General features: G+C 37.5%; 12 protein-coding genes across 12 annotated transcripts; 7 read left to right on the forward strand and 5 right to left on the reverse strand.

Annotated features, from left to right (window-relative positions):
- Window positions 1-4: 4 nt before the first annotated feature.
- Window positions 5-1918, forward strand: C9374_001081 (uncharacterized protein; the record flags this gene model as incomplete). Its single annotated transcript, XM_044686395.1, has 1 exon — window positions 5-1918. One exon carries the CDS (start codon window positions 5-7, stop codon window positions 1916-1918), a length of 1914 nt encoding a protein of 637 aa, XP_044551479.1.
- Window positions 1919-3298: 1380 nt separating this feature from the next.
- Window positions 3299-4462, forward strand: C9374_001082 (uncharacterized protein; the record flags this gene model as incomplete). The annotated part of the gene is made up of 1 exon (XM_044686406.1): window positions 3299-4462. One exon carries the CDS (start codon window positions 3299-3301, stop codon window positions 4460-4462), a length of 1164 nt encoding a protein of 387 aa, XP_044551480.1.
- Window positions 4463-4725: 263 nt separating this feature from the next.
- On the reverse strand, window positions 4726-5580 carry C9374_001083 (uncharacterized protein; the record flags this gene model as incomplete). The annotated part of the gene is made up of 1 exon (XM_044686417.1): window positions 4726-5313. One exon carries the CDS (start codon window positions 5311-5313, stop codon window positions 4726-4728), a length of 588 nt encoding a protein of 195 aa, XP_044551481.1.
- A 364-nt stretch (window positions 5581-5944) lies between these two features.
- Window positions 5945-8289, reverse strand: C9374_001084 (uncharacterized protein; the record flags this gene model as incomplete). The annotated part of the gene is made up of 2 exons (XM_044686428.1): window positions 5945-7353; window positions 7413-8289. 2 exons carry the CDS (start codon window positions 8287-8289, stop codon window positions 5945-5947), a joined length of 2286 nt encoding a protein of 761 aa, XP_044551482.1.
- Window positions 8290-8953: 664 nt separating this feature from the next.
- C9374_001085 (uncharacterized protein) lies at window positions 8954-11282 on the reverse strand (the record flags this gene model as incomplete). Its single annotated transcript, XM_044686438.1, has 2 exons — window positions 8954-10497; window positions 10595-11282. The coding sequence occupies 2 exons, from the start codon at window positions 11280-11282 to the stop codon at window positions 8954-8956; spliced, it is 2232 nt and encodes a 743-aa protein (XP_044551483.1).
- A 639-nt stretch (window positions 11283-11921) lies between these two features.
- Window positions 11922-13026, forward strand: C9374_001086 (uncharacterized protein; the record flags this gene model as incomplete). Its single annotated transcript, XM_044686449.1, has 2 exons — window positions 11922-12464; window positions 12652-13026. 2 exons carry the CDS (start codon window positions 11922-11924, stop codon window positions 13024-13026), a joined length of 918 nt encoding a protein of 305 aa, XP_044551484.1.
- Window positions 13027-13123: 97 nt separating this feature from the next.
- On the forward strand, window positions 13124-13764 carry C9374_001087 (uncharacterized protein; the record flags this gene model as incomplete). Its single annotated transcript, XM_044686460.1, has 2 exons — window positions 13124-13328; window positions 13508-13764. 2 exons carry the CDS (start codon window positions 13124-13126, stop codon window positions 13762-13764), a joined length of 462 nt encoding a protein of 153 aa, XP_044551485.1.
- A 321-nt stretch (window positions 13765-14085) lies between these two features.
- Window positions 14086-15405, forward strand: C9374_001088 (uncharacterized protein; the record flags this gene model as incomplete). The annotated part of the gene is made up of 1 exon (XM_044686471.1): window positions 14086-15405. One exon carries the CDS (start codon window positions 14086-14088, stop codon window positions 15403-15405), a length of 1320 nt encoding a protein of 439 aa, XP_044551486.1.
- A 670-nt stretch (window positions 15406-16075) lies between these two features.
- C9374_001089 (uncharacterized protein) lies at window positions 16076-17325 on the reverse strand (the record flags this gene model as incomplete). Its single annotated transcript, XM_044686482.1, has 4 exons — window positions 16076-16454; window positions 16570-16596; window positions 16821-16917; window positions 17232-17325. The coding sequence occupies 4 exons, from the start codon at window positions 17323-17325 to the stop codon at window positions 16076-16078; spliced, it is 597 nt and encodes a 198-aa protein (XP_044551487.1).
- A 564-nt stretch (window positions 17326-17889) lies between these two features.
- Window positions 17890-19440, forward strand: C9374_001090 (uncharacterized protein; the record flags this gene model as incomplete). The annotated part of the gene is made up of 1 exon (XM_044686494.1): window positions 17890-19440. The coding sequence occupies one exon, from the start codon at window positions 17890-17892 to the stop codon at window positions 19438-19440; it is 1551 nt and encodes a 516-aa protein (XP_044551488.1).
- A 193-nt stretch (window positions 19441-19633) lies between these two features.
- Window positions 19634-20653, reverse strand: C9374_001091 (uncharacterized protein; the record flags this gene model as incomplete). The annotated part of the gene is made up of 1 exon (XM_044686505.1): window positions 19634-20653. One exon carries the CDS (start codon window positions 20651-20653, stop codon window positions 19634-19636), a length of 1020 nt encoding a protein of 339 aa, XP_044551489.1.
- A 607-nt stretch (window positions 20654-21260) lies between these two features.
- Window positions 21261-23243, forward strand: C9374_001092 (uncharacterized protein; the record flags this gene model as incomplete). Its single annotated transcript, XM_044686516.1, has 3 exons — window positions 21261-22414; window positions 22536-22747; window positions 22807-23243. The coding sequence occupies 3 exons, from the start codon at window positions 21261-21263 to the stop codon at window positions 23241-23243; spliced, it is 1803 nt and encodes a 600-aa protein (XP_044551490.1).
- Window positions 23244-23253: the final 10 nt, after the last annotated feature.

A 23253-nucleotide genomic window follows, 5' to 3' on the forward strand; every position in this document is an offset into this window, starting at 1 on the left:
CGGAATGACTTCAGCTTGTGTGAATCAATTGGACGCTTCACAAATTAATGGAATTTCACAACCTGAACAACTTGCAAACATTCCTGCTTTATCGTTTGCTGGATTTTCATCTAATCAAATTTCCAAGCTGCTTCCAAAGACGTGCTCTGGTTTTAAATCTGATCAAGTTGTCAAGATGAATAATAATTATCCCAACTATGCATGTCAAGGTTTCAAATCAGAATGTCTTTCAAACATTCCAGCAAAAGCTTTCACTGGCTTCTCAAGTGCCTGCATTTCACTTGTGGACGCCTTACAGATGAGTGGATTATTATCCTCACAATTGGAACAACTTCCTGATGCTGCATATTCTGGTTTCACCTCAAAGCAAATTGCCCAATTTACACCTGCAGCGTGTGCTGGCATTTCCAGTAATCAAGTATCCAAACTTAATAACGGTTATCCAAACTATGCATGTCAAGGTTTCAAATCCGATTGTCTTTCAAACATTCCAGATCGTTCTTACACTGGTTTTACAAGTACTTGTGTTACTTTTTTGGAAGCGTCACAAGTCCATGGAATTTCATCTTTTCAGTTGAAACAGATCACTCCAAATGCTTTCAGCGGTTTCACATCACAACAGGTGTCCAATCTGGATCCACTTTCATGTTCTGGAATTACCAGCTCCCAAGTTTCTTCTTTTAACAACGGTTTTCCAAACCATGCTTGCCAAGGTATCACAGCCACATGTCTTTCAAGTATTTCAGAGGCAAGTTATTCTGGATTTAAATCTGTTTGCCTTTCGAACATACCTCCAGAAAGTATGAAGGGAATTGCTGCTTCTCAGTTGAGAAATATTCCATTTGATCAAATCAAAGGTCTCACCCAGGCTCAAGTTGCAACACTGAACAATTCTACATGTTCTGGATTCACGGCTTCTCAAATCAACAAATTAAGCTCCTCTGCTTGTAGTGGATTCAAATATGGATGCCTGTTTGAGATGACACCTCTCAATATTGTATCTTCTTTGACCTCACAATGTTTTTCAAATATTCCCTCTGCATCTGCTTCTGGATTTAAACCGGAAAGTATTCCTTACTTTACGACAGACACACTTACAGGTCTTCAATTGAATCAGCTTGTGACATGGTTCAATTCATATGGAGAGAAATATTTTGTTTCAGTTGCAACTCAGAAACAATTGTCAGCAGTGAGCAGTGGTGTTATATTGAAATTTAAGGAAAAGATTGAAAACTCTGAGATTCAAAGAAAAAGACAATTGGCTTTGGCTCAGCTCTCTTCTCTCACATGGCTGCAATTAAGTCTTTCCACAGATGATTCTTTGAAGAATGTGTTAAACGCAAATACCATCACAGATATTACTTTTGATCAGACGTTCTATGGTCTTCTCAACAATGTCCACATGTTACCTGAAGATGTATTTTCAACGCTCAAAGTTCAGAGTTTTTCTTTCTTTTTAAGCGATACTGTGAGTGGGATTACAGCTGAACAAATTTCTCATATTGTTCCAAAAGCATTCAACTATCCAAATGGCCTCACATCTAATGTTCCATCCATTAATTCAAGCTCAGTGAAAGGAATTACTGATCAACAGCTCGACATGCTCCTCACAGATGATAATCTTGCTAAATTATTCACATGCACACAATTTAGAGCAATGACTCTTTCTCAATGGAATTACATTAGACACACTAATAGCTATAGACAGTTGGAGAGCAAATGTGGATCTATTTCTCCAGGACCGTCGTCGTATCCACCAAAAGAGAACCCCTCAAGACCAAATCCTGTACAACCATCTCGTTCTCACAGCAGATTGAAGGAATTAAGATCATCAGGAATGAGTGTCATGAAATATAGTAACGCAAGCTATTTTGCTTTGCTACTAATGCCAATCATCATTACAGCTTTGGTACAATAATAAACTGTGATTACGCAGCCATAAGAGCAGTACAAAATTCAAAATAAAAATTGTAATTGCTGAGCCAAAAAAAATCCAATAAACAATCATAGAAGCGAATAACGCTGATGATTTGTTGTTTGAATGATCAGAACATCCATCTGATACAATTTCATGAAGTTCTGTGAAGTGCTTGTCTCGATCGTACTTTTGAACACTACCATATAGCCACCATCACACTTCACTTGAATTCAATTCATGAAATGATCATCATTAGTAGTGCAGTACCGCAACAGCAACACTCATCACTTCCTTCATTCTTTTTCAATTCAACTGCTTATACGAACTCTACTAACATGCCACCTCAACGTCAAGCATCTTCTTCCTCTCCACCCAACCACACACCTGTAATTTCTCTGATCGCTGATGACGAATCAATGATGCGACCACCACCTTCTCAACAATCAAGGGTGAACCAACGATCAATTCCATGGTTTCTGATCACTGTAACAACATTCCGATCATCACATCCACCGGAGCAGTTCACAACAATTCCACTATTTGATGATTATCATTTCCATGTGTATTCATACACACAAAATATTCCTGTTAAATGTTGATCATGATGTGGAAATTTGATGTGATAAATATGAATATGACATGATGATGAATAGAAACATGACCGGATGTTGATGATGCTAATGAAGGCCACAACAACACAGGGAGTTTCAGCTCATTTTTTTTTGATAAAATGTCCATGAAGTAGGTTTGTATCCTGTGAATGCTTAAAAAACATTTTTTCATGACGAGCATTTGCAATATGTCTGATTTGTTGGGCTTCTTGCCCAAGATAACAAAACTAGAAGTATCCTGCAAAACAAAACAATATTTAACAATCAGTTTGGAGGCATAGGATGTCAAGCTTTATGAATTCTTAAAAATTGAAAATCTATTTTTTTACATTATCTTTCTACAGTTTTTGAAAAACACTACAACTCTGGTAAATTTGACACATTTGGATCTTAGAGGAATGCTCTAAGTCAAAGATAAGCAAAACATTACTAGGAGCCGAATCCTCTCTGGAGTCTTGTTGAAATCGACGACTGAGGAGTGTTACAACTGACCTGACATAACATTTCAAAAGTAATGACTATATTTGATATTCGATACTGAATCAAACACGCTGATTCCATTGATGAGAAAACAAACATTCGGCTACGGTGTTTAGCTACCAGTGAGAATGATGAATCAACGAAGGTTACGTTCAGCTGGACCAGTCTCATACACGGAGTTTCACTACTGAAAACGAGAAGGTATTTTCACTTTGACGTTCCAATTTGAACGCATCGAATCAACTGGTTTTAACTTCTCTCATGAACACTTTAACTGTGAAAAAACAAAATGAATCCTCAAGACGAAGAAATGCAAGAAAACAGTTACTGGCCTTCTGCTGTGATAGTTAACCTCTCCTCGTTTCATCCCGTTTCTGCACAACAGTGTGAATGGCTGTGTTCTCAATTACGGCAACGAATACTCAGGAGCTTTTCTCAACAGTTTCACCACGTTCGAACTCTTGAAGGTTTTGGGGCTCCCTGCTATTTGACGCTCTCACAAAAGTACCTCATCGTCTCCCATTCCATGTATACTCTCAAATTCTTTGACCGAGACTCAAAAGAATATTTGGGAGAGGTGGAAATGTTACGAGAGATGCCATACAAATTATTAATTCAGTCTTATGCTCTTGAACCAGAAGACGGCAATGAATGCTTAATCATTTCGAGTGAGGAGAGTCGTGCAGTCTATAAAATGGAGCTGTTTCAAGTGGTGAAAAGATTATGCAAAAAAGAACCGCATGTATCTCAGCAAGAAGCCTCTGATCAATGTCCTGTGGTTGCAGTACCGCATCTATGGATGAGTGGAAGTGGAGATCCAGAAGGATATGGTTCAGACGATCATTTGTTCACTTTTCCACAAGCATGTGACTTGTTACCTTCTCAATATCTAAACATGCCACACTCAGACAAATTTCAGAATTCAATGAAAGGTCATTCCTATATTGTGGTATGTGATGGAGATAATCAGCGAATCAAAATTCTGCATCCCTCTACAGGGCAAGTTGTAAGCATGATTAGAGATGACGAGGCACCACTAAGTACATGGTGTCAAGAATGTGCTGTGACCATAGATGGACGAGTGGCAGTGGCGGACCAAGGCAAAATCACCTTATGGAAATGGAATGAAAATTCTTTGAGATGGATCCGAAACCAAACGATCACCATCTCGAGTGATCAGGTTGACGCATTTACCGTGGACAAATTGGGTGATTGTTTTTATTGCTGCCTGCATGGACTGCCACAGATAGAAGACCTTGGATTCAATTATTATTGCATTGAATTATATTCTACAAATTCTGGCCAGTTTCTTAAAAGGTTTGGAAAAAACTCAAGAAGTGAAATGCCTAAGGTAGATGAACTTAACATGCCAAAATGCTTATTGGTCGATTCGAGGAGAGGAGAATTGTTGCTAGTGGATTTTCACAATTATAGAATTTTAGTCTATCAATAAACATGTATTTTTAGGTACAATAGAGTTGATTCCAAAATTGTTTTGTGATTGGGATAGTTGTCTATTATTTCACTCGGGTTGGCAAGAAGGGTTCGAAACTGCGAGGATCCTCTTGGAGGTCGAGTTTGTGTTGGATTCACTTTCAAACCATATTGTTTGACCTTGAACAGCTTCCATTCTCGTGATGAATACAACAAACACAACTTGGATCTTGCAGTTTACTATGCAGAAACACTTTACAAAATCATTTGTATTTGGTGGAACTATTTGTTTTTTGCAGACTTTACAAAGTCGTAGAATAAATAGGCCACATCTGAAATAATTTCAGACCAGCTTGTCATAGTTCTATTTCTACTTTCATTCTTTGTTTTGTGCTGTTTTTGAATACCAGAGGATCTTTTTGCATCTCTCGCCGGTGTAACTTTTGGTGAAGAAAATAAACGAGAAAGTATCGAGTGTTCACGATTTTCTGGTTCTGTGTTTCCATTTTCAGAGTCATCAGTAGCATCGATGGATCTTCTTTGGTTCTCACTGTTCCTTAGTTCAATACCCATCTGCACCTCTTTATTAAGGGCTGTTTCGCAATGTTTCTTAATATCACTCAATGAGATACGATCAGCTCGTTTCAATAACATTCTTCGAACTACTTCTCTCATTGAAGAAGAACACTTGTGACAACGTTGAAGCATCTCCAAAGGATTACCTTCTGGTTTACACTTTTTTGCAAGCAACAACACCATAGTTACACCCAAGGCATAAATATCAGACTCTTTAGCGACTCCATGAGCACGAGTTTCATCATCAATGAATCCACTTGTACCATTTTCAGCAAATCTTGTTCTCTCTCCCATGGTCTCTTCAGAACGGGTTAAACCAAAATCTGCCAGTACATAACGAAAACAATCTCCTTTTTTCGCGTATAAAATGTTGGTGGGTTTCACATCTCTATATTTCAATTAAAAATATACAGTTGCAACAAATACAACAATAACTTACCTATGGATGAAAGAAGATTCATGTAAATACAACAACGCCTGTGACATTTGATACAAGACTCTCCAGCACTCATATTCATTTAGTACCAACGAACCAATGCTGCCTTGCATAAGATCAGACATGATGTAAAGACGACCATCCACCAATTCCCAGTATTGTATCTTCAAAAGATGAGGGTGATCAAACGTACATGCCTCTCTTTCTATTATTTGATCACGATTATGGCTAGAAATTTCGCAAATTACTTTGACCGCAATACCTTTTTGTTGGATTCCGTAAACAGTTCCAAAGCCACCTTTTCCAAGATTTTTAACCTCATCGTGATTCACATTAAATTTCTCGGCTATCATTCACCTATCCAATTGTAGACCTCAGTGTGCTCATTCATTGGTCATCATACATCATGATTCTCGTGCTAGGTCCAATTCACCTTCAGGTGGGCCAAATTGTAGTAAAGCCATCGTTGATTCTTCTTTTCTTTGGATTCTAATTCATACATCCATTCATCCATTTCAGATGTATTGTATTTGTTTCTCCGACTTCAAACAATTGACATTGCTCAGTTAAGTAAGAGAAGGCAGAATCTTGAGAATGTGTGAGCGTTGATTCAGAAGCGTTCACGACTCCACGACTCTTTGAAACATGTCTTGAATAATAATTCTCAACGAACAAGTCTTGGTATTGAACAAATCTCATTTGATACTTTTCATTACAATGTTTTTCAATTTGGTGTGATATGATGATTGGAATATTCAACGTGTTGGCTACTTGCATCATACTTTCTAAATTCGACTGAATACTTCCAACGACTTGAAATGATTTGAACTCACGGGTTCCTAAATTTCCACAAATACATTCTTGACATGTAACTGCCATTCTGAAACTCAATGGTGTCAATAATTGAGAATTCAAACCGAGTGGACGAGAGTTTGAATGAGTAGACACCCATTTTTGAGTCTTGATTTGTAAAAGCTTTGATCGAAGAGAATCACAAAACGTAAGCGCCTTTTCTTGATGTTTCTTCAGTTCGTTGGCTGCATTAAAGAAAATAAATTGGGAATCAGAATCGAATGCTCCCATTTGAGCACTCATTGAGCGTGTTTGTTGATTAATGGCTTCAAACACATCGCTCAACAAGCTCACTATTTCAGTTCCGCTCATGCCTGACCACCATTCATTCAATCCATCTAAATGAAGCATGACAGCACTCACCATTCTCTTTTCTGAGTAGAGAGAAAATCGATCAAGGTGAGTTTTTTGTGAGGATAGTCTTTTGGATGAGTGAGCCATTGAGGATGAGCTTTTTCTGGATAATTCTTGACTTTCAGCATTAGTGTTTGGTGCAACTTCCCCATTCCCATCATCGCTCTCCAATTGCGCAAGTAAATGAGAAGGAATGAAGGCTCTGTAAAGTTTGATTCTCTTGACCATTTCGGTAAAATGTAATTGCAGTTGAGTTACTTCTGTCAATCGACTCTTTTTCAAATTCAAATGATCCAATTGCATATTTGACACCAGTTCAAAAGATTGAATCAGTTGATGGAATGGATTTACAATTCTAAGAGAGAACACAACTGCGGTGACAGTACTCACCAATCCAATGATACATGCACTCACCACTGCAGCAATGATGGCTAACACCATGTTACTAATGTAATTCCATTGAGGAACGCTCAACACGAACATCCAATCAATTCCGTTTTCATTGCACAATCGATGAACGAGAATGAATTGATCGGTAAGAGTGATTACATGACGATTGTTGCACTGTATATTTCTCAAATTGTTGTTGAACTCGGAATAGACCTGTAGACCAACTCGTTTGATGGCTTCGTTCATGTCTCCAATCATTTTTCTGGCGCTTCCTGAAACTGATTTTTCATTTTGTTGATCGCCTATGTGGAATCACAGTGCAAAGAATGAATTTCCAAAAAACCCAACATACAACACTTACTTGCAATGATATAATTTGTTTCAACCTCAATGATGAAAGTATGTGACCCTGCTATACTTTTAGTCATTTCTACCAAGAACAGTGATAAGAACTTGGTGCTCATGCTGTATCCTATGGCGTGGCTCACTCTCTGACCGTTACCTAAAGGTGCGCTCAGTTCAAAGCTTGACATTAAGGTAAGAAACGTGACGTCTGGGTGAGTGGGATCCGTGAATGAGGGAGCAAAAAGAGTTTTTCCAGGATTGTTATTTGCAGTTTCGCTTGGTGCTTGGTTTGTAAATGCAGAACGCACCAAGTCAGGAGTGGAGTTTCGATTGCAGTAATCATTGTTATAAAAATCTCTGCAAATATAAAAACTCTGATTCTTGCCATAGGTTAGATTTAGAAGCACAAAATTGTTGCCCAATTGAGTCATTCCAAGAGTATTGCCATGATATTCTCCCAAAAAGAGAGCAAAGGTAAGCATGGATTCATACTTCATCAAAGACTTGTAAGCCTTATAAATATGATTTACAAGCGTGTCATCCATTGTTTTGTAGTCATTAAGGAGCTGTCCTTTGAACATTGACATGAAGAAGGCCACTCGCTTCAATGTTTCATCAGTGTAGGTAACCATTCTGGAAAAATCTTTATCACGAATCGAATGGCTCATTTCTGAAACGGTCGTGCTGAAGCAACTAACCCAAATAGCTGACAAAATCAATACACTCATGACAATGAGACCAACGATCAAGGTGATGAGAATATACTTGATGGAGAAACAGCACAAAAATTTTGAGCTCTCTGAATGATGAACACTTTCTGAGTTGTCTCCACTAATGGAAGATGAAATGTCTTGTGATACAATGGTATTCAAAGGATTGATTTTTACAGTCATCTCTTTTGTTTTTTTCTTTTGGGCTTTATGAGTGTATTTCTGACCCCATCAAGAACTACAATGTCTTTATCAAAGATTCTTAAGACTTAATCAGATATTCTGATTACGGCCAAATCAAACTTTGGCCGGCAGAGATAAAACCGGTAACGTGAGAGATTATAGGTTGTGGCACCGAGAGAATCTCGAGGCAATTCGGGCGACAGTTTCAGACCACTTTCAGAATTGTATTTCTTGAGCGATTTTCCTTGTTCTAAAAGGATTCGTTTCGGGCTGTTAAACGTTAAAATGTGGACTACAGTGAAGTCAAATGAATGGTTAATCAACAGCCGTCAGTCCTTTCTCTTCCAATCTATAACACACGATATCAGAAACAATTTCATCTGTTCTAAATAGATAACACAAGTATAAAAATTTGTTTAAGGAGAGAATGAAACACTGTGATGGCTTGAAGGAAATTGTAGAATTCCTTCACGAAGAATGGGCAGGTGACACTGACCTCAATTTTGTTCATTGTTATTAAGAAATATCAAGGAACCCCTTGGATAAGGAGATCAGAAGTGAGTGTGTTGAAACCACCAATATACAATGAAATCTTCAGTAAAAACGTTGATTCATTCGTTACAAGTAATTTCAAAAACTCTATGGCCAAAAATTGAAACGAGCACTATAAATCAGATGTCATGAGATCGTTGGCCTCTCTCAACTCTTTTTTGCACAAAGTAATCATGTGTTTGGTGGGAATATCATTGGTGTGTCTTTGTGCGTATTCTTCAAATCCCATTAATGCTTGCTCAAAATTTGTTGCGAAAAATGCTCTACAAGCCACATTATAGTCTTTCCATTCTTCATTCTTTTGCTTGTTTGCAAGTTCGTACAACCATTCATCATCAGAGACTGTCAATGGGGCACCAATCTCATAAATGTTACTTGATTTGTTGGTATTACCTTCATCCATGAAATTAATAAATCCAATAAATCTTGTGTGATAGAGTGATTGAGCAATTTTGGACATGGTTTCGTCGCATACAATCCTGAGATGCATTTGAGAGGCAAAATTTGTCAAGTTTGAAAGATTCTCATAAATAGATCCTAAAATCTTGAAAGATCTCACGTCTGTTGTGCCTACATTACCACAAAGACAATATTGAACATGAGTGGCAAACCTAAACTCAATATGATTGGCTGCCAATGTTGCAAATTGAGACTTGTCACTCTGCTTCCATTTTGCATTTTGCAACTCTCTTAATTTGTCACTCAAATCCATGCAGGTTTTGATTGCTTTCTCTTCATGTCGTAATTGGTCTCTAGAGGCATTAAACACAATTGTAACACTATCATTTTCAACATGTTCCATTAAACTACTTGTTGATCGAGTTGAAAATTGTATCTTTTCAAATATATCCTTGAGAATTTCAATAATTTCATTTGGAGCTGCATGGTCCAAAATCCATTCCAAGCCTTGAAATTTAACTTGAATCATGGAAATTTTCTTTCTTTCAAGGTAAAGTGAGAATTTTGATGCTAAATCCATCTTGTTACTGTTGTAACGTCTACTTGATTGAAGGGTACTATTGCTAGCCGAAGTGTGGGAGGGAGCTTTTGATTTCACATCTTCCTCTTTTGGAATGTCTTCCTCTTCTTCTAATTGCATGTAATCATCATCACCTCCATTCTGAGCCTCAATTTGAAGCAAGACGTGAGCAGGAATGAAACTCTTGTACATTTCTTGTAGACGTTGAAGTTCAACAATTTTATGCCATAGAGATGCAATGGAACGAGAGAAAATCATTGCAATGATGATTGAGACTGATGTTACAAAAACTGCACTCACGATATATGCAACCATAACCCCAACTGCTCGATCAAAAAGCTTTGATGCATAACTTAATGATAAGTCACTAATGTAAATCTCAACAAGTCTCATGTCATTAATGTGTTGAGTTATGTTTGTATGCCAATCCAGTCCAGAATAAAATGTGAGATTGCTATAGTTTGAAACAATGTAAGCCTCTATTTTTACGACATTTTGACGGGTCTTGGTGTTTAGAACAGTGTTGTTGAAAACATCCCAAATTGAGAAAACGTCTTTCAACTGCAGATAGTGTTGCAGAAGTGATGCTTTTGCTTGAGCTTGAACAAAGAGAAGGAAATTATCAAATGACATCGAGTGAGAGGCTAAGGCTGCATTTCCAATTGCTCGTCGTTGTCCTGTCCAATATTCCAAGTAATCAATGTTGTAACGAAACAATTACGCATGATAGGTGTCATTCAGAAAGTCAGTCACAATATCTTTAACATCACTTACCAGTATATTCTTTCATCGCTGTCAATGCGTTGTAAGCTGATTGAATAGTCATAAATGTTGACTCTGAGCTCAAGCTAGAAACAAGCATGACTGTGTCAATCATTTTGACATTCCAATTCGAGAAGAAATTAAGGGCTTCAATCGTTTGAGCGAACTGTAACTTCAACACTCGATCTCTCAAAGTAGGAAATGTGTTAATGAATACATCTACCAAGTCAAAGCTCTTCAGTACTTGTCCAAATAAGGGAGATGACGTCTTGAGCTCATCAATCAGTTTGTAACGTTGTGTCATGAAAGCATTCAGTGCCTTATCTGTTTCATTTCGTCTGTCCATAAGTAGGTTGTAGTGATCGGTTCCATTCGATCCCAAATACAACGCAGAAGCACCTCTCTCAAGCTGACTACAATGTACCAAGTTGGATAACAATGTAGTCATGGTGGAAATTTTAGTAATGACCACGGATGATTGCAACTCTGTCACCGAGTTATACACCAAAATACATGCAAATGCAATGAGAGAGAGAAAAGCAAAGATGACAATTAAAAACAATTTCAGAGAGAGTGGAAGCTTTTCAAGTCTTTCAAAAATAGGATTCGTTTTGTTCTTTGCTTTTCGTTTCGGTTGCCCTTTGAGAGGTGCTCTCGTTGCTGAGGTAGTATCTGGATGAATTTTGATAGTCTTTGCCATGAGTTTTTTTGTTTGAATTGGAGATTCAGAGATGAAGACACAACCACACTGTCATATTACTAGACAACTACTTGTGAGAGTTCATCACACCAACAAGCTCTCTGTCAATTTCACCTCAGATATCTCCTCGATCAATTTGGAGAAATGTATTAACTTTGGCAGTAGAGATGATTCAAAGGTGAACTGAAAGCTACACTCGTTGAAATACAATGTATCTCCTGATGCAGGAAAGTGAGTCTCTCTCAATGTCGAGAGAGACTATCACTGCAAATCAAGAAGTGAATCCCATCGTAAATGGATACGGTTGTTTTCCATGATACATCCATCACAATCTGATACGCATCACAAGTTGTTCCGATGGCTCATGAATTCTCTAAATAATTATTGAATCAATCTTACTCTACTTTACAGTATCCATTGTTTGGGTGGAATATTATAGAAAATTTGGCTTTGAATTTAAACAAAACTTGAGGCGCAATTGATTGTACTAGCGTTCGTGCCCAAAATACCGAAAAGTTGATAGAGCGCACGTGATTATGACGCTTGATTTTTATTGAATTTTCATTTTAAAAAAAAAATTTTAACAAAAAAATTAACGGATTCTCTTCATTTTCAACTCGCGGAACAGAACAACGTCCTATGGATCCAGCAATCATCATGACAAACACACCCGAGGAAGCACTAACAAGCAACGGTCGTACAGCAACGGTCGAGCCACAACGACCACAATTCACACAAGCAAGTGAAGAAAAAGCATTCAATGAAATTTTGGAGCTCGTTGAGAAGGACCGACCAAAACTGACTCGCTATCAAGAGTATTATGTTTTTGGAGCAGAACCAAATTATCATTGTTTAATACGATATCTTAGGGCTCGTGATTTTGATGTGAAAAAATCATATGACCTTTTGAAGAGTACTCTCGAATGGCTTGAAGACTTTAAGCCATATTTGATAACAGCTTCCAAGATGACAAAGGAAGCAGCTACTGGAAAAATATTTTGTCGTGGATTTGATAAATTTAATCGGCCAGTGGTTTACATGAGTCCTGGAAAAGAGAATACCTATGATGGAGAGGGTAATATTCAACTCTTGGTGTACTCGTTGTTTACCGCTGTAGCAAGAATGCCTCCTGGTGTGTCACAAATGACTTGGATATGCAATTTTGAAGGATATACAATGAAGGTAGGTTGTTGTGCATTGATTTTGTTTGATTATTATAACCGCCGTGATTGTGTTTTTATAATTACCTCATATCGCTCTTCCATATTTCATTCTACTGACCTTTTCCATTTAAATGCATTAATACAATTATTTGACACCATTGGTTACAATTTCACAACTACAAATTATACTTTTTTGAAATTGAAAGAATGCACCATCTCTCAGCGTCTGTAAACAAACAGTTTCAATTCTAAGTAGTCATTTCCCAGAACGATTAGGTGTTGCTCTAATTGTAAATCCTCCCAAGGTGTTTTCATGGTTTTGGAAATTAATTAGTCCATTCATTCCACCCGTGACAAAAGAAAAAATCAAATTTTGCAACTCCTCCAAGAAGGAAGACATGATTGAATTCTTTTCCCCATATTTCACACTAGACATGCTTCCAAAGGATTTTAACGGAAATCTTGATAATACTTTCACTGAGGCAGTGTGGGAAGAGGAAAAGAAAATTGATGATACCAGACTTGAACGAATTGCTCACATTGTCGACGTTTCTGAACTTTACAATAATCCAAAGAAATAATACATCTCCATAATTATTCAGAAATCTTTTGATCTTGCTCATGATATTAATTTATTGACCATTCATTGGTTGCACGCTCCAAATTCAGATTAAAAAAATGTCTTCACACACCACCGTTGATTTATTCTCAGTTCCTCGAGTGGGAGTTTCCACATTCATCATCCGAAAAGTCAACGGAGTGGATTGTGTCTTGGTTGGAAAAAGAAAAGGATCCCATGGTGCAGGATGTTACCAGCTCCCAGGTGGACACTTGGACTATGGAGAATCATGGGAAGAGTGTTGTGCCCGAGAGGTCAAAGAAGGTTGGTCATTGATGTCCATAATTTTTGATCAATATAATCATGTGCATTTCAAATTATGACGACAATATTAATTTATTTCAATTATTAATGAATGATTGAATTCTTTCAAATTTTATTATTCGGATTCGGACAAAATTATTGAAAATTAATGATCCTTTCATGAACACAATCCCTCATAGAAACCAATCTCGATATTTCCGATATTTCCTTCATCACTTGTACCAATGATTTATTCGTGAAAGAACAACGTCATTATGTTACCATCTTTTTACGCTCCTTCACATCCAACAATGAACAACAAGCAGAATTATTAGAACCACACAAATGTGAAGGATGGCAATGGATTCCAATTGAACAATTGAAACATCTCGATAATTTATTCCTTCCACTTGAGAACTTTCTCAAAACAAACTCTCCATCGAAAATTCTTCCTTGAAACACACCAACATTGAAGATTAAAATCAACAATTTTATTGCAAAGAACAAACAAACTTGAGTACTCTTACAATCTCTTCATTCCATTCATGAACGTTGCATTTTCAAAATAGCAACCTCTGCATTTTGTAACTTGAAGTCAACTCAATTTCAAAGGCCTTAACTGTGCGAGGTCAGTACCGACCAATCTTTAAATTCATTGCAAGCGTGCAACATTCTTTTGAAATTCGAAACAAAAAAAATACACAACACTCCTCTTACATTTTTTGTGTAAATATTTACATCATCATCAACAAAATTTTTCATCATCAACAACAACAAGATGGGTAAAGAGAAGGAACATATTAACGTTGTCGTCATTGGTCACGTCGACTCTGGTAAATCCACCACCACTGGACACTTGATCTACAAGTGCGGTGGTATAGATAAGAGAACCATTGAAAAGTTCGAAAAGGAAGCTCAAGAAATGGGTAAGGGTTCCTTCAAGTACGCTTGGGTTTTGGATAAGTTGAAGGCCGAAAGAGAAAGAGGTATTACCATTGATATTGCCTTGTGGAAATTCGAATCCAAGAACTTTGTCTTTACCATTATTGATGCTCCAGGACACAGAGATTTCATCAAGAACATGATTACTGGTACTTCTCAAGCTGACGTTGCCATCTTGGTCATTGACTCTACTACTGGTGGTTTCGAAGCTGGTATCTCCAAGGACGGTCAAACCAGAGAACATGCCTTGTTGGCCAAGACTTTGGGTATTCAACAATTGATTGTCTGTATGAACAAGTTCGATGATAAGACTGTCAATTACAATCAAGCCAGATACGATGAAATCAAGAAGGAAGTTGCTGACTACTTGAAGAAGTTGGGTTACAAGGTTGATGATATTCCATTCGTCCCAATCTCTGGTTGGACTGGTGATAACATGATTGAAAAGTCTGACAAGATGCCATGGTACAAGGGAAAGTGTTTGTTGGACACTTTGGATGACTTGAAGCCACCAGTCAGACCAGTTGATAAGCCACTCAGATTGCCACTCCAAGACGTTTACAAGATTGGTGGTATTGGTACTGTCCCAGTCGGTAGAGTTGAAACTGGAGTCTTGAGACCAGGTATGGTTGTTCACTTTGCTCCAGGTCAAGCTCCAGATTCTGAAGTCAAATCCGTTGAAATGCACCACCAATCTGTCCCAGAAGCTAAGCCAGGTGACAATGTTGGTTTCAACGTTAAGGGTTTGTCCACTACTGATATCAAGAGAGGTTATGTTGCTTCTGATACCAAGAACGATCCTGCAAAGGAAACTGCCTCATTCGAAGCTCAAGTTATCATCATGAACCACCCTGGTGAAATCAGAAACGGATATACTCCAGTTTTGGATTGTCACACTTCTCACATTGCTTGTAAATTCGAAAAGTTGTTGGCTTTGATCGACAAGAGAACCAACGCAACTGTTGAAGAGAACCCAGAAAAGATCAAGAGAGGTGAATCTGCTATGGTCAAGTGTGTCCCAACCAAGCCAATGTGTGTTGAAGCTTACACTGATTATCCACCTTTGGGAAGATTCGCTGTCAGAGACATGAGACAAACTGTTGCTGTCGGTATCATCAAGAAGGTTGAGAAGAAGGAAATTGCTACTAAGAAGTAATTTTTATTTTCAATTTTTATGAATGCTCAGATCGGACAGCACAATGCTGAGCCTTAATTGCTTGTGGTTGCTTTTTATGAGTGTGGAAGGATATTTGTGGGGACGAAGGATGTGTGTGTTGCTGGATGCATTATTTGACTTATTTCTATTACGTGGAAGAGGTGAATTGATGCGATGAAAATTTATTTTGAATCTATTTGTGACACACATAAGAATTTGACTCACAATTTCCACATTTTTGAAGCTACAACAGGTGATTAATTTTACATGAAGGATTATTCTTATTTTGTGTATGTTTTGCAATAAACGTCGAAAGGAGATCTTGTAGTGTAATGGTTTTTCTAATTCATTCATTCGACAGGTTGGCAACAATCCTCTTGATAAGTTGTTGCAGAAGTGGAACTATGTTACACTTTAAAGATTGCAAAACCATTCTCATGCAATCATGTAGTGACAGCTCGTGACTTCATAATGGAACAGAGGGACAATGTTTACCTAATTCTGGATGGTCTTATAAGGAATTCATGATACTATTTTATTGTGTGGATATGAATGGACGAGAGAGAAGAATTGATGAGGAATTAGATCAAGTGGTTTGAGAAGAAAATGTGAGTGATGGCAATCATATGGAGAGGAGAATCTAATATTCTCTTCACAAAATTCAAAAAATTTACAAAATCATGCATTTACCATCCTTCTTCTTAGTATTCTTATTATCATTCTTGAATCTCTCAGGATGCAACACTGCAGTAATAGCCAAATTGAAACATTCCTTCAAACCAACTTGTGTCTTGGCAGAACATTCACAGTAAGCAATACAATTCACTTCTTTTGCCAATTGCTCTCCCATTTCTTTTGTTATTGGATGAAGTCCTTGTTCTTTCAATTTCTTCAGTGTGGCATCATGTTCTCTCATGTCAACTTTCAAACCACACAAAATTACTGGAACAGATGGACAATGTTTACGTAATTCTGGCATCCAACGATCCTTAATATTGGTGAAGGAAGAAGGTTGAACCACTGAGAAGCAAGCAATGAAAATTTCAGTACTGTTTCGTCCAATAATGATGTTTGGTAAAAATTCAAAAGTTTCATAAAATTGTACAAGGTAGCACAATAATGTGATGACTTTAGACATAACGATTGAGAAATAAAAATACATACTCTGGATAGGAGAGAGGTCGCAAACGACTGCGAGGCGAGGCGAGGCAAATATCAGTACCAAGATTGTTATAATTCAATAGGATCATTTTTCATATCAAAATTTTCATGATACAAGTGGTTGGATTAAGTTCATCATCATCATCATCTCAATATATATAACAATAAAATTCATCAAATTGAATGATACATACTCGTAACTGAATGGTGAGAAGTCAATATATAATGGAACGCGTGATAGTCAATATACTTACTCTTCTTGTCCAGCTGTATCCCACAAACCTAATGAGACTGTATGATTTTCGTACATGACATTGGCACAATAGTTATCAAAGACAGTTGGCACATATTCTATATATGGAAAGTTGAAGTATTGTTGTTAGTGGTCGTGATGATTAGGAGTGATTTCAAGAGTGTTAAAACGATGGTATTATTGATGCAAGTATCATCAATGGCAAGGTCCATACATCATCAAAAAACATCAAATGTCAACATTGAATTTACGTCCATCATCATGGTCATCATTGAATCCCATCGATATATTGAAAGATAGAGACGAGCGACCGACCATCATCAGAAAGCACGATTCGTTCCAGTTCGTCGTAACACCAACAACAAATATATTTAAAAATTTAAACTCACACCAAATAATATATTACACATACCTGTTGGGAAAGAATCTGTACTATAACTAATCAACATGGAGGTCTTACCAACGGCTCCATCTCCCACGACGACACATTTAATATTAGTATCCATAGTATTTGATTGTTTTTTTAATAAAAATTCCTAAAAATTGTTGTTGTTGTTGTTGACAAAAATTTTGTGTGTTAACCGAAGGTTGAGCTTGTGGTTGTCGAAGAGACTCTTTGAAGAGAGAGATGAAAGGTTCGAAGTAGAAGGGAAACAACAATCGCGTGGCTGTTGGTTGGATTAAAATTTTTTTGCGTTGATGATTTTGGATAAAACGTAACTGAGAACTCTCTGATTGACATCTGAAGGGTGAACAGCGAACATTGGATTCTGTTTGGTTTTGAGCACTTTGAGGGACAGTCAATAGAAATGCAAATGAGCAATTTAAGGTAAATCAAGTGAAGCTCTTTTAATCGATTTTGAGAGGAGGAGCTAAAAAGTTGTCATGGTTGAAAATGTAAAATGTTTAATTTCAATGAAAAGCTGTGGTTAAGAGCTCTTTAATAATAATTTGATTCCATGTGTTGATTATTGTAATCTCTCACAGCAACCAATTTAAATTGTTAAAAAATTTTTACTTCACATCTCACTTGTATTGACCTTATCTCACCATAATTATCTCATCATCAAATGGCTCTCCATCATCTAAGAGTTTTTATATGTACCATAGCTACACTCCTATTGCTACTGAGCGTGAGCATAATTGCTAGTGCATCATCATCAAGGTTGAACTCGGATCCGATATTGAAAGTTTGTAAATCTGAAATTCCCAATCAAATTACGAGTATGATTGAAAACTTTCCGGCTACTTTTGCAATTCGGGTGGTAATGAATCAAAGCATGGAATTATTTAGCTACAATTCTGATCCGTTTTTTCAGCCAGCTTCCAATAACAAATTATTGACCACTATTGCAGCTCTGAATCAATTAGGAAGCAAATTTAGATTTCAGACCAACTTTTATTATGACTACAAACAAAAGAGTGTGGTGGTACGGCCAATGGGAGACCCCACTCTCACCTTTGAAAAATTACAGTTTGGCTTGAAGAGCGTATTTCTGCAATTGAATTCGGAAAGTGTAGAGCAAGTCATTGTGGATAATAGCTTTTTTAATCCAATTCCATTTACCAATGAGGGAGACGATAATTTTCCTTCAAGTTGGGAATGGGGAAATATGCAATACACATTTAGTGCTCTACCAAGCTCGTGCTCTTTGGAACATAATATTATTAACTTTAATGTGAAAGCTGGTACAAAGGTCGGAGATTATTTGATTGCCACTATTGACGATAAGACTTTTGAATTTGCAACTCCAATGATTCAATTTGATACTACGTACACGAGAACCATGAACTGTAGCGGTGGAAATAGTAATAATAAGCAACAAGAGACTGTGAATGCATTTTACAGGCCTTTGGATAGAAAAGTGATTGTGCGAGGCCAACTTTGTACGTCGAGCATTTCACCACAAAGTTTGACCATCTTGGACCCTGTCGAATTTTTCATGCAAGCTGTGCAATTTATAACGAACAAACCTGTGACTCTGATGTATCTCAGTGATGAACAGCGTTCCAACATGTTTGCATTCACCAAAGACACCATCTATTCGGATAATATTTTACACATCATGAACACAACGCTTCAAGAGAGTGACAATACGTATGCTGAACTCTTTTTGAGACAAATTGGAGCACTCATTAAGCCCAGTGACAACACCTTGATTCCATTTCCATCCATCACACAACGAGGCATTCAAATGGTTAAGAATATTCTTACCAACACACCATACAATCTCTCACCCAATACATTTTTCCAAGACGATGGAAGTGGTCTCTCTCGTCATAATCTCGTTTCTGCGAGAAGTTTAGTGGATGCACTTATTGGTGTCTATTATAAGGGAGCGGGTGGTGTAGGTGGAGAGGTTTACAAGTCGTTACTTCCTCTAGGTGGTGTTTCTGGGACATTGAAAAATCGTTTCAAAAACTTTCCAGGACTTGTTTCTGCAAAAACTGGATCATTGGACGGTGTGAGCTCATTGAGTGGCTACATTCGAAATGAGAGATTTAGAGATCCCATTATTTTCTCAATTATTGTGAATCAATGTCCATTGAGTGCCTCACAAATGCATCAAGTGATTGACTCGATTGTGATACTGTATGCATTTATGAATCCAGATTGTTAGAAATAATGTACATGTTATACATGGTTTTCTATTGAGAATTTTTATGATCGCAAATCACGTAGCATCCATGGAACCATTGGTTTTCATCCATTGAAGCCGACCACTTTGAATTTTCTCACATTCACACTATAGTTTACCACTTTCTCAGATTCACACTCACTTCAGATGTGAATTGAGTTGGGCGTATACAAGTTTAACTTAGGCAAGAAACTAAAGATTTTGATTGTGTTTGAAGAATGGTTTGCATGACTTTTGGAGAAGAAACGTGTGATTGCTGGCGCGAGGAAGATTTGAGCGAAGCTGCCAACCTTTCCTTTAACACTTTGTCTTCGAGACATAAGCAAAATATTGGAAGAACAATTTGTCTTGTCTGACCTATGGACACGGCATGGTCATTGTATTCTTCATTACGGTCATCACCAACCAATAACATGCAGTGACTTTCATGCACAAATCCTTCACAAGTTGTAAAAACGTTAGAGTCATGATCATCCTCAAACATGACACTCTTCTCTGCAATCTCCACGACACATTCGTCATCATTAATTTCACACACAACACCAGTTTGTCCATGCCAAGTTGCATCGACCATATTCAATATAGACAAGTCTTCATCGACATTGACCAATACCACGTCCTCTTTCTTCAACAGAGAATGTGTGGCAGAGTGTGAAATGAATCTCTTTACCGACATGTCTTGTCTTGGATGAGCATGTCGACGAGGAAGGGATTTGCATTCAGAACGTGCTGACATGAATGGATTTACAACACCACTGGTGTTGTGTTCTTTTAAATTTATGGCAACGTCTTTGTCTCGTCTTGATGGATTCATGATGGACGACTCGTAGTTATGTTGTTTGTTGTTACGTCGTTCGAGTGCCATCTGCGGAGGATGATTCTTTTCCATCATGTAAGGCAATGGAATTTGACATTCCATAATATTGGTATTTCGATAAGCTTGTTCTTTGTGTAAGGATCTATAATTGTTGAAATTTGTACATGAAGTTGGTTTCTTCAATGGCATCTTGTCAATTGTATTCGTTGTTCCTTGTTGTTTCAAGAATGAAGATTTGGACGATGTCATGAGATTGTATGTTCTCGTTGTATTTGTCGTAGTAGTGGTGGATCGAGAAGAACCTTGACCAGTAGTGGTTGTAGTAGCAGCGTTCGAGGTTGTAACAGGAGACATTCTTGACACTCGTTTAATGAACATTTTTGTTGTTCGTGTTGATGGATTGATGCTTTAAGATTTTACACCGTCAAACTCTCACTTGAATACGTTGGTACTCTGTTGTTTTTTTTCAATGATGATTCATTGATGGATCATTCAGTGAATATTCAAACATTCATGTGAAGGACATTTTTATGCATCCCTCGAAACGAATTTGCAATGTATGGGCTTTAGTTTTATCCAAATCAAAAGCATGGATGAAATAGTGTCCCAACTTTGGAGTCCTTTCGAGGAGAATGAGCATTTGCGATGCCGTTTTCAAAAATGGTAATATTTGAAGTGAAGTCATTTATGGAATTTTGAATGACAAACTTCAACGAAAAATAAGGAAAAACGAAATGGTGGACAATGAGAAGTCATTAAGCACAATTGGAAAAAGAACTTTCATGAGATGTACTATTCCTAAAAGTCGTAAAATCCAAAAAGTTCGTGTCGTTGTTGACAAGAAAATACTGGCATGGTTCAAAACATACATTTTCACATTCATAAACCTGTCTAGATTCTATCTATTAAGCAAATCACTCGACACCCCGAACAACCACTTTGTAAACTCCATTCCCGAGTCAACTCCGTTCCGACACAAAAAAAAATGAAACATCCTTCTTTACTGCTCTGTCTTTCATTCATTTTCATTCTATGCCCTTCACTCATTCAAGCTTCAATCTCGTCCCCTTCCGTAGTAACTGTCTACAGTCGGGAACACTTTGTTTTCGGAGTGGATGATTTACAGAGAGGAATTGCCGTTGCCAAACTCTCGGATCAAGTTCAAAGCAATGGTTGGACCCAACTCGATATTCGTACCAATTCTGCTCATTCCGATGAAATACAGACCTTTGCTGCTGGTATGGCAGAAGGCTTGATCTCTCATTATCAAACTTGGCAGTTGTACCAAAATCAAGTCTATGATTGGAATTTTACGGAACTGGCAACTCAATCTTCAAAACCAACTTGGTGTAGAAATGACAATTCATCATTGTTATGTAATTACGCATATCCAGAACGAATTGTTGAGTTTTTGAAACGAAATTTGGAATGGATGAGAGAAAATGCTCGCCGAAAGAAATTTGAGTTTAAATTTTGGTATCATGTGGATTTGTTATTGGCACAATTTGATGGCTTGGTTCATGGCTTTATGCGTATGCAAGAGTTGGATGGAAGAATTACTGAAAATAAGAGAATGGATTGGTTTGATTTGTACGTGTTGCAATCGGCTGGAGATATGTATACCTTGGTCGATGCATTTGGCAGCTCACAAGTTCATTCGAGAGCTCGAGCAGAAGCGTTTAATATGGGAATTCCTTTAGAAGTTTTTCAATCAAGTGCTTTCAATAGAAAATATAAGGAAGACGCTCCATTTACTGAGTGTAGTGCTCTCATTAAGGTCACTTCTACCTCTCCACAAAAGCAATGCGATGATTTATTTGTTGGACATACCACATGGAGAAGATTTAACATTATTAACAAATTTTTCAAGAGTGTCACCATGTCACTCAAGTTTGCAGCAGCAAAAACTGTGACCTTGAGCTCGAGTGCAAGTTTTTTCTCAAGTAAGGAAGACTATTATGCCATGGATTCGGGAATTGTTGCCTTGGAAACTTCTCTGAGTACTTACAATTCAACCTTATTCAAATTGATCAAACCAGAGTCATTGTTGTGTTGGGTGAGAAGTGTGGTAGCTTCTCGATTGGCATACACCGCAAAGGAATGGGTAGACTTGTTTTCCTTGCACAGTAGTGGTACCTAGTAAGTAGTATTATTATAGGGTCTTGAATTTGTTAGATAATTTATGTCCTGTGTCCCTCTTTTCAATTTCTGATGCCTCAATTTTGAATTATTGAATTTACAATGATATCATTCTACCAAGTAACAACCAATGGATGGCTTTGGACATGAAAAAGTTTACTCCTGGAAATTGTCAATTGCAACCAGATACTTTATGGATCATTGAGGAAATTCCAGGAGGTGCCAATGAAAAAGCCGACGTGAGCTCTGTTGTCAACTCACAAGGAGGGTATTGGCCTTCTTACAACATTCCATATTTTCCAAGTATTTATAATGTTTTAGGTTATAACGAAGGTTAGTAGCAAGAGTCATAGTTCACTGATTTAAAATCGAGTTGCATGATAAATGGTTAGCAAAGAAAAAGTTTGGCAATGACATGGATTATCATTTGTGTCCTCGTGCCAAGATCTTTGCAAGAGAACAAGGAAAGATAACAAGTGACTGGAAATCGTTTGGAGCCATGCTACAGTTCAATGAATGGCAAACCGATCCTTTCAGTGAAGGAGATCCTGGAAAATCCATTGCTGCTCGTTACGATTTGAGAACACCACAGAGCGGATTGAAACCATCTGCATTTGGGGGTGCTGATTCCAAGCTTACAAGTTTTTCAAATGTGATTAACCATCCAAAACCTGTCACGTTTGGTATTGCTGGCCCAACACACCAAAATCAACCTGCATTTACATGGAAAGATCCAAGATGGAGCTCAATTCCTCACTTGGGCCAACCAGAGACCTATAATTTTGGTTGGGTTAAATTGAGTTCAAAAGATGATTTTGCTCGAAAATAAAAGTGCCCAT

This window comes from Naegleria lovaniensis (assembly GCF_003324165.1).
Source record: "Naegleria lovaniensis strain ATCC 30569 chromosome Unknown tig012, whole genome shotgun sequence".
Lineage (NCBI taxonomy): Eukaryota > Heterolobosea > Eutetramitea > Acrasida > Naegleriidae > Naegleria > Naegleria lovaniensis.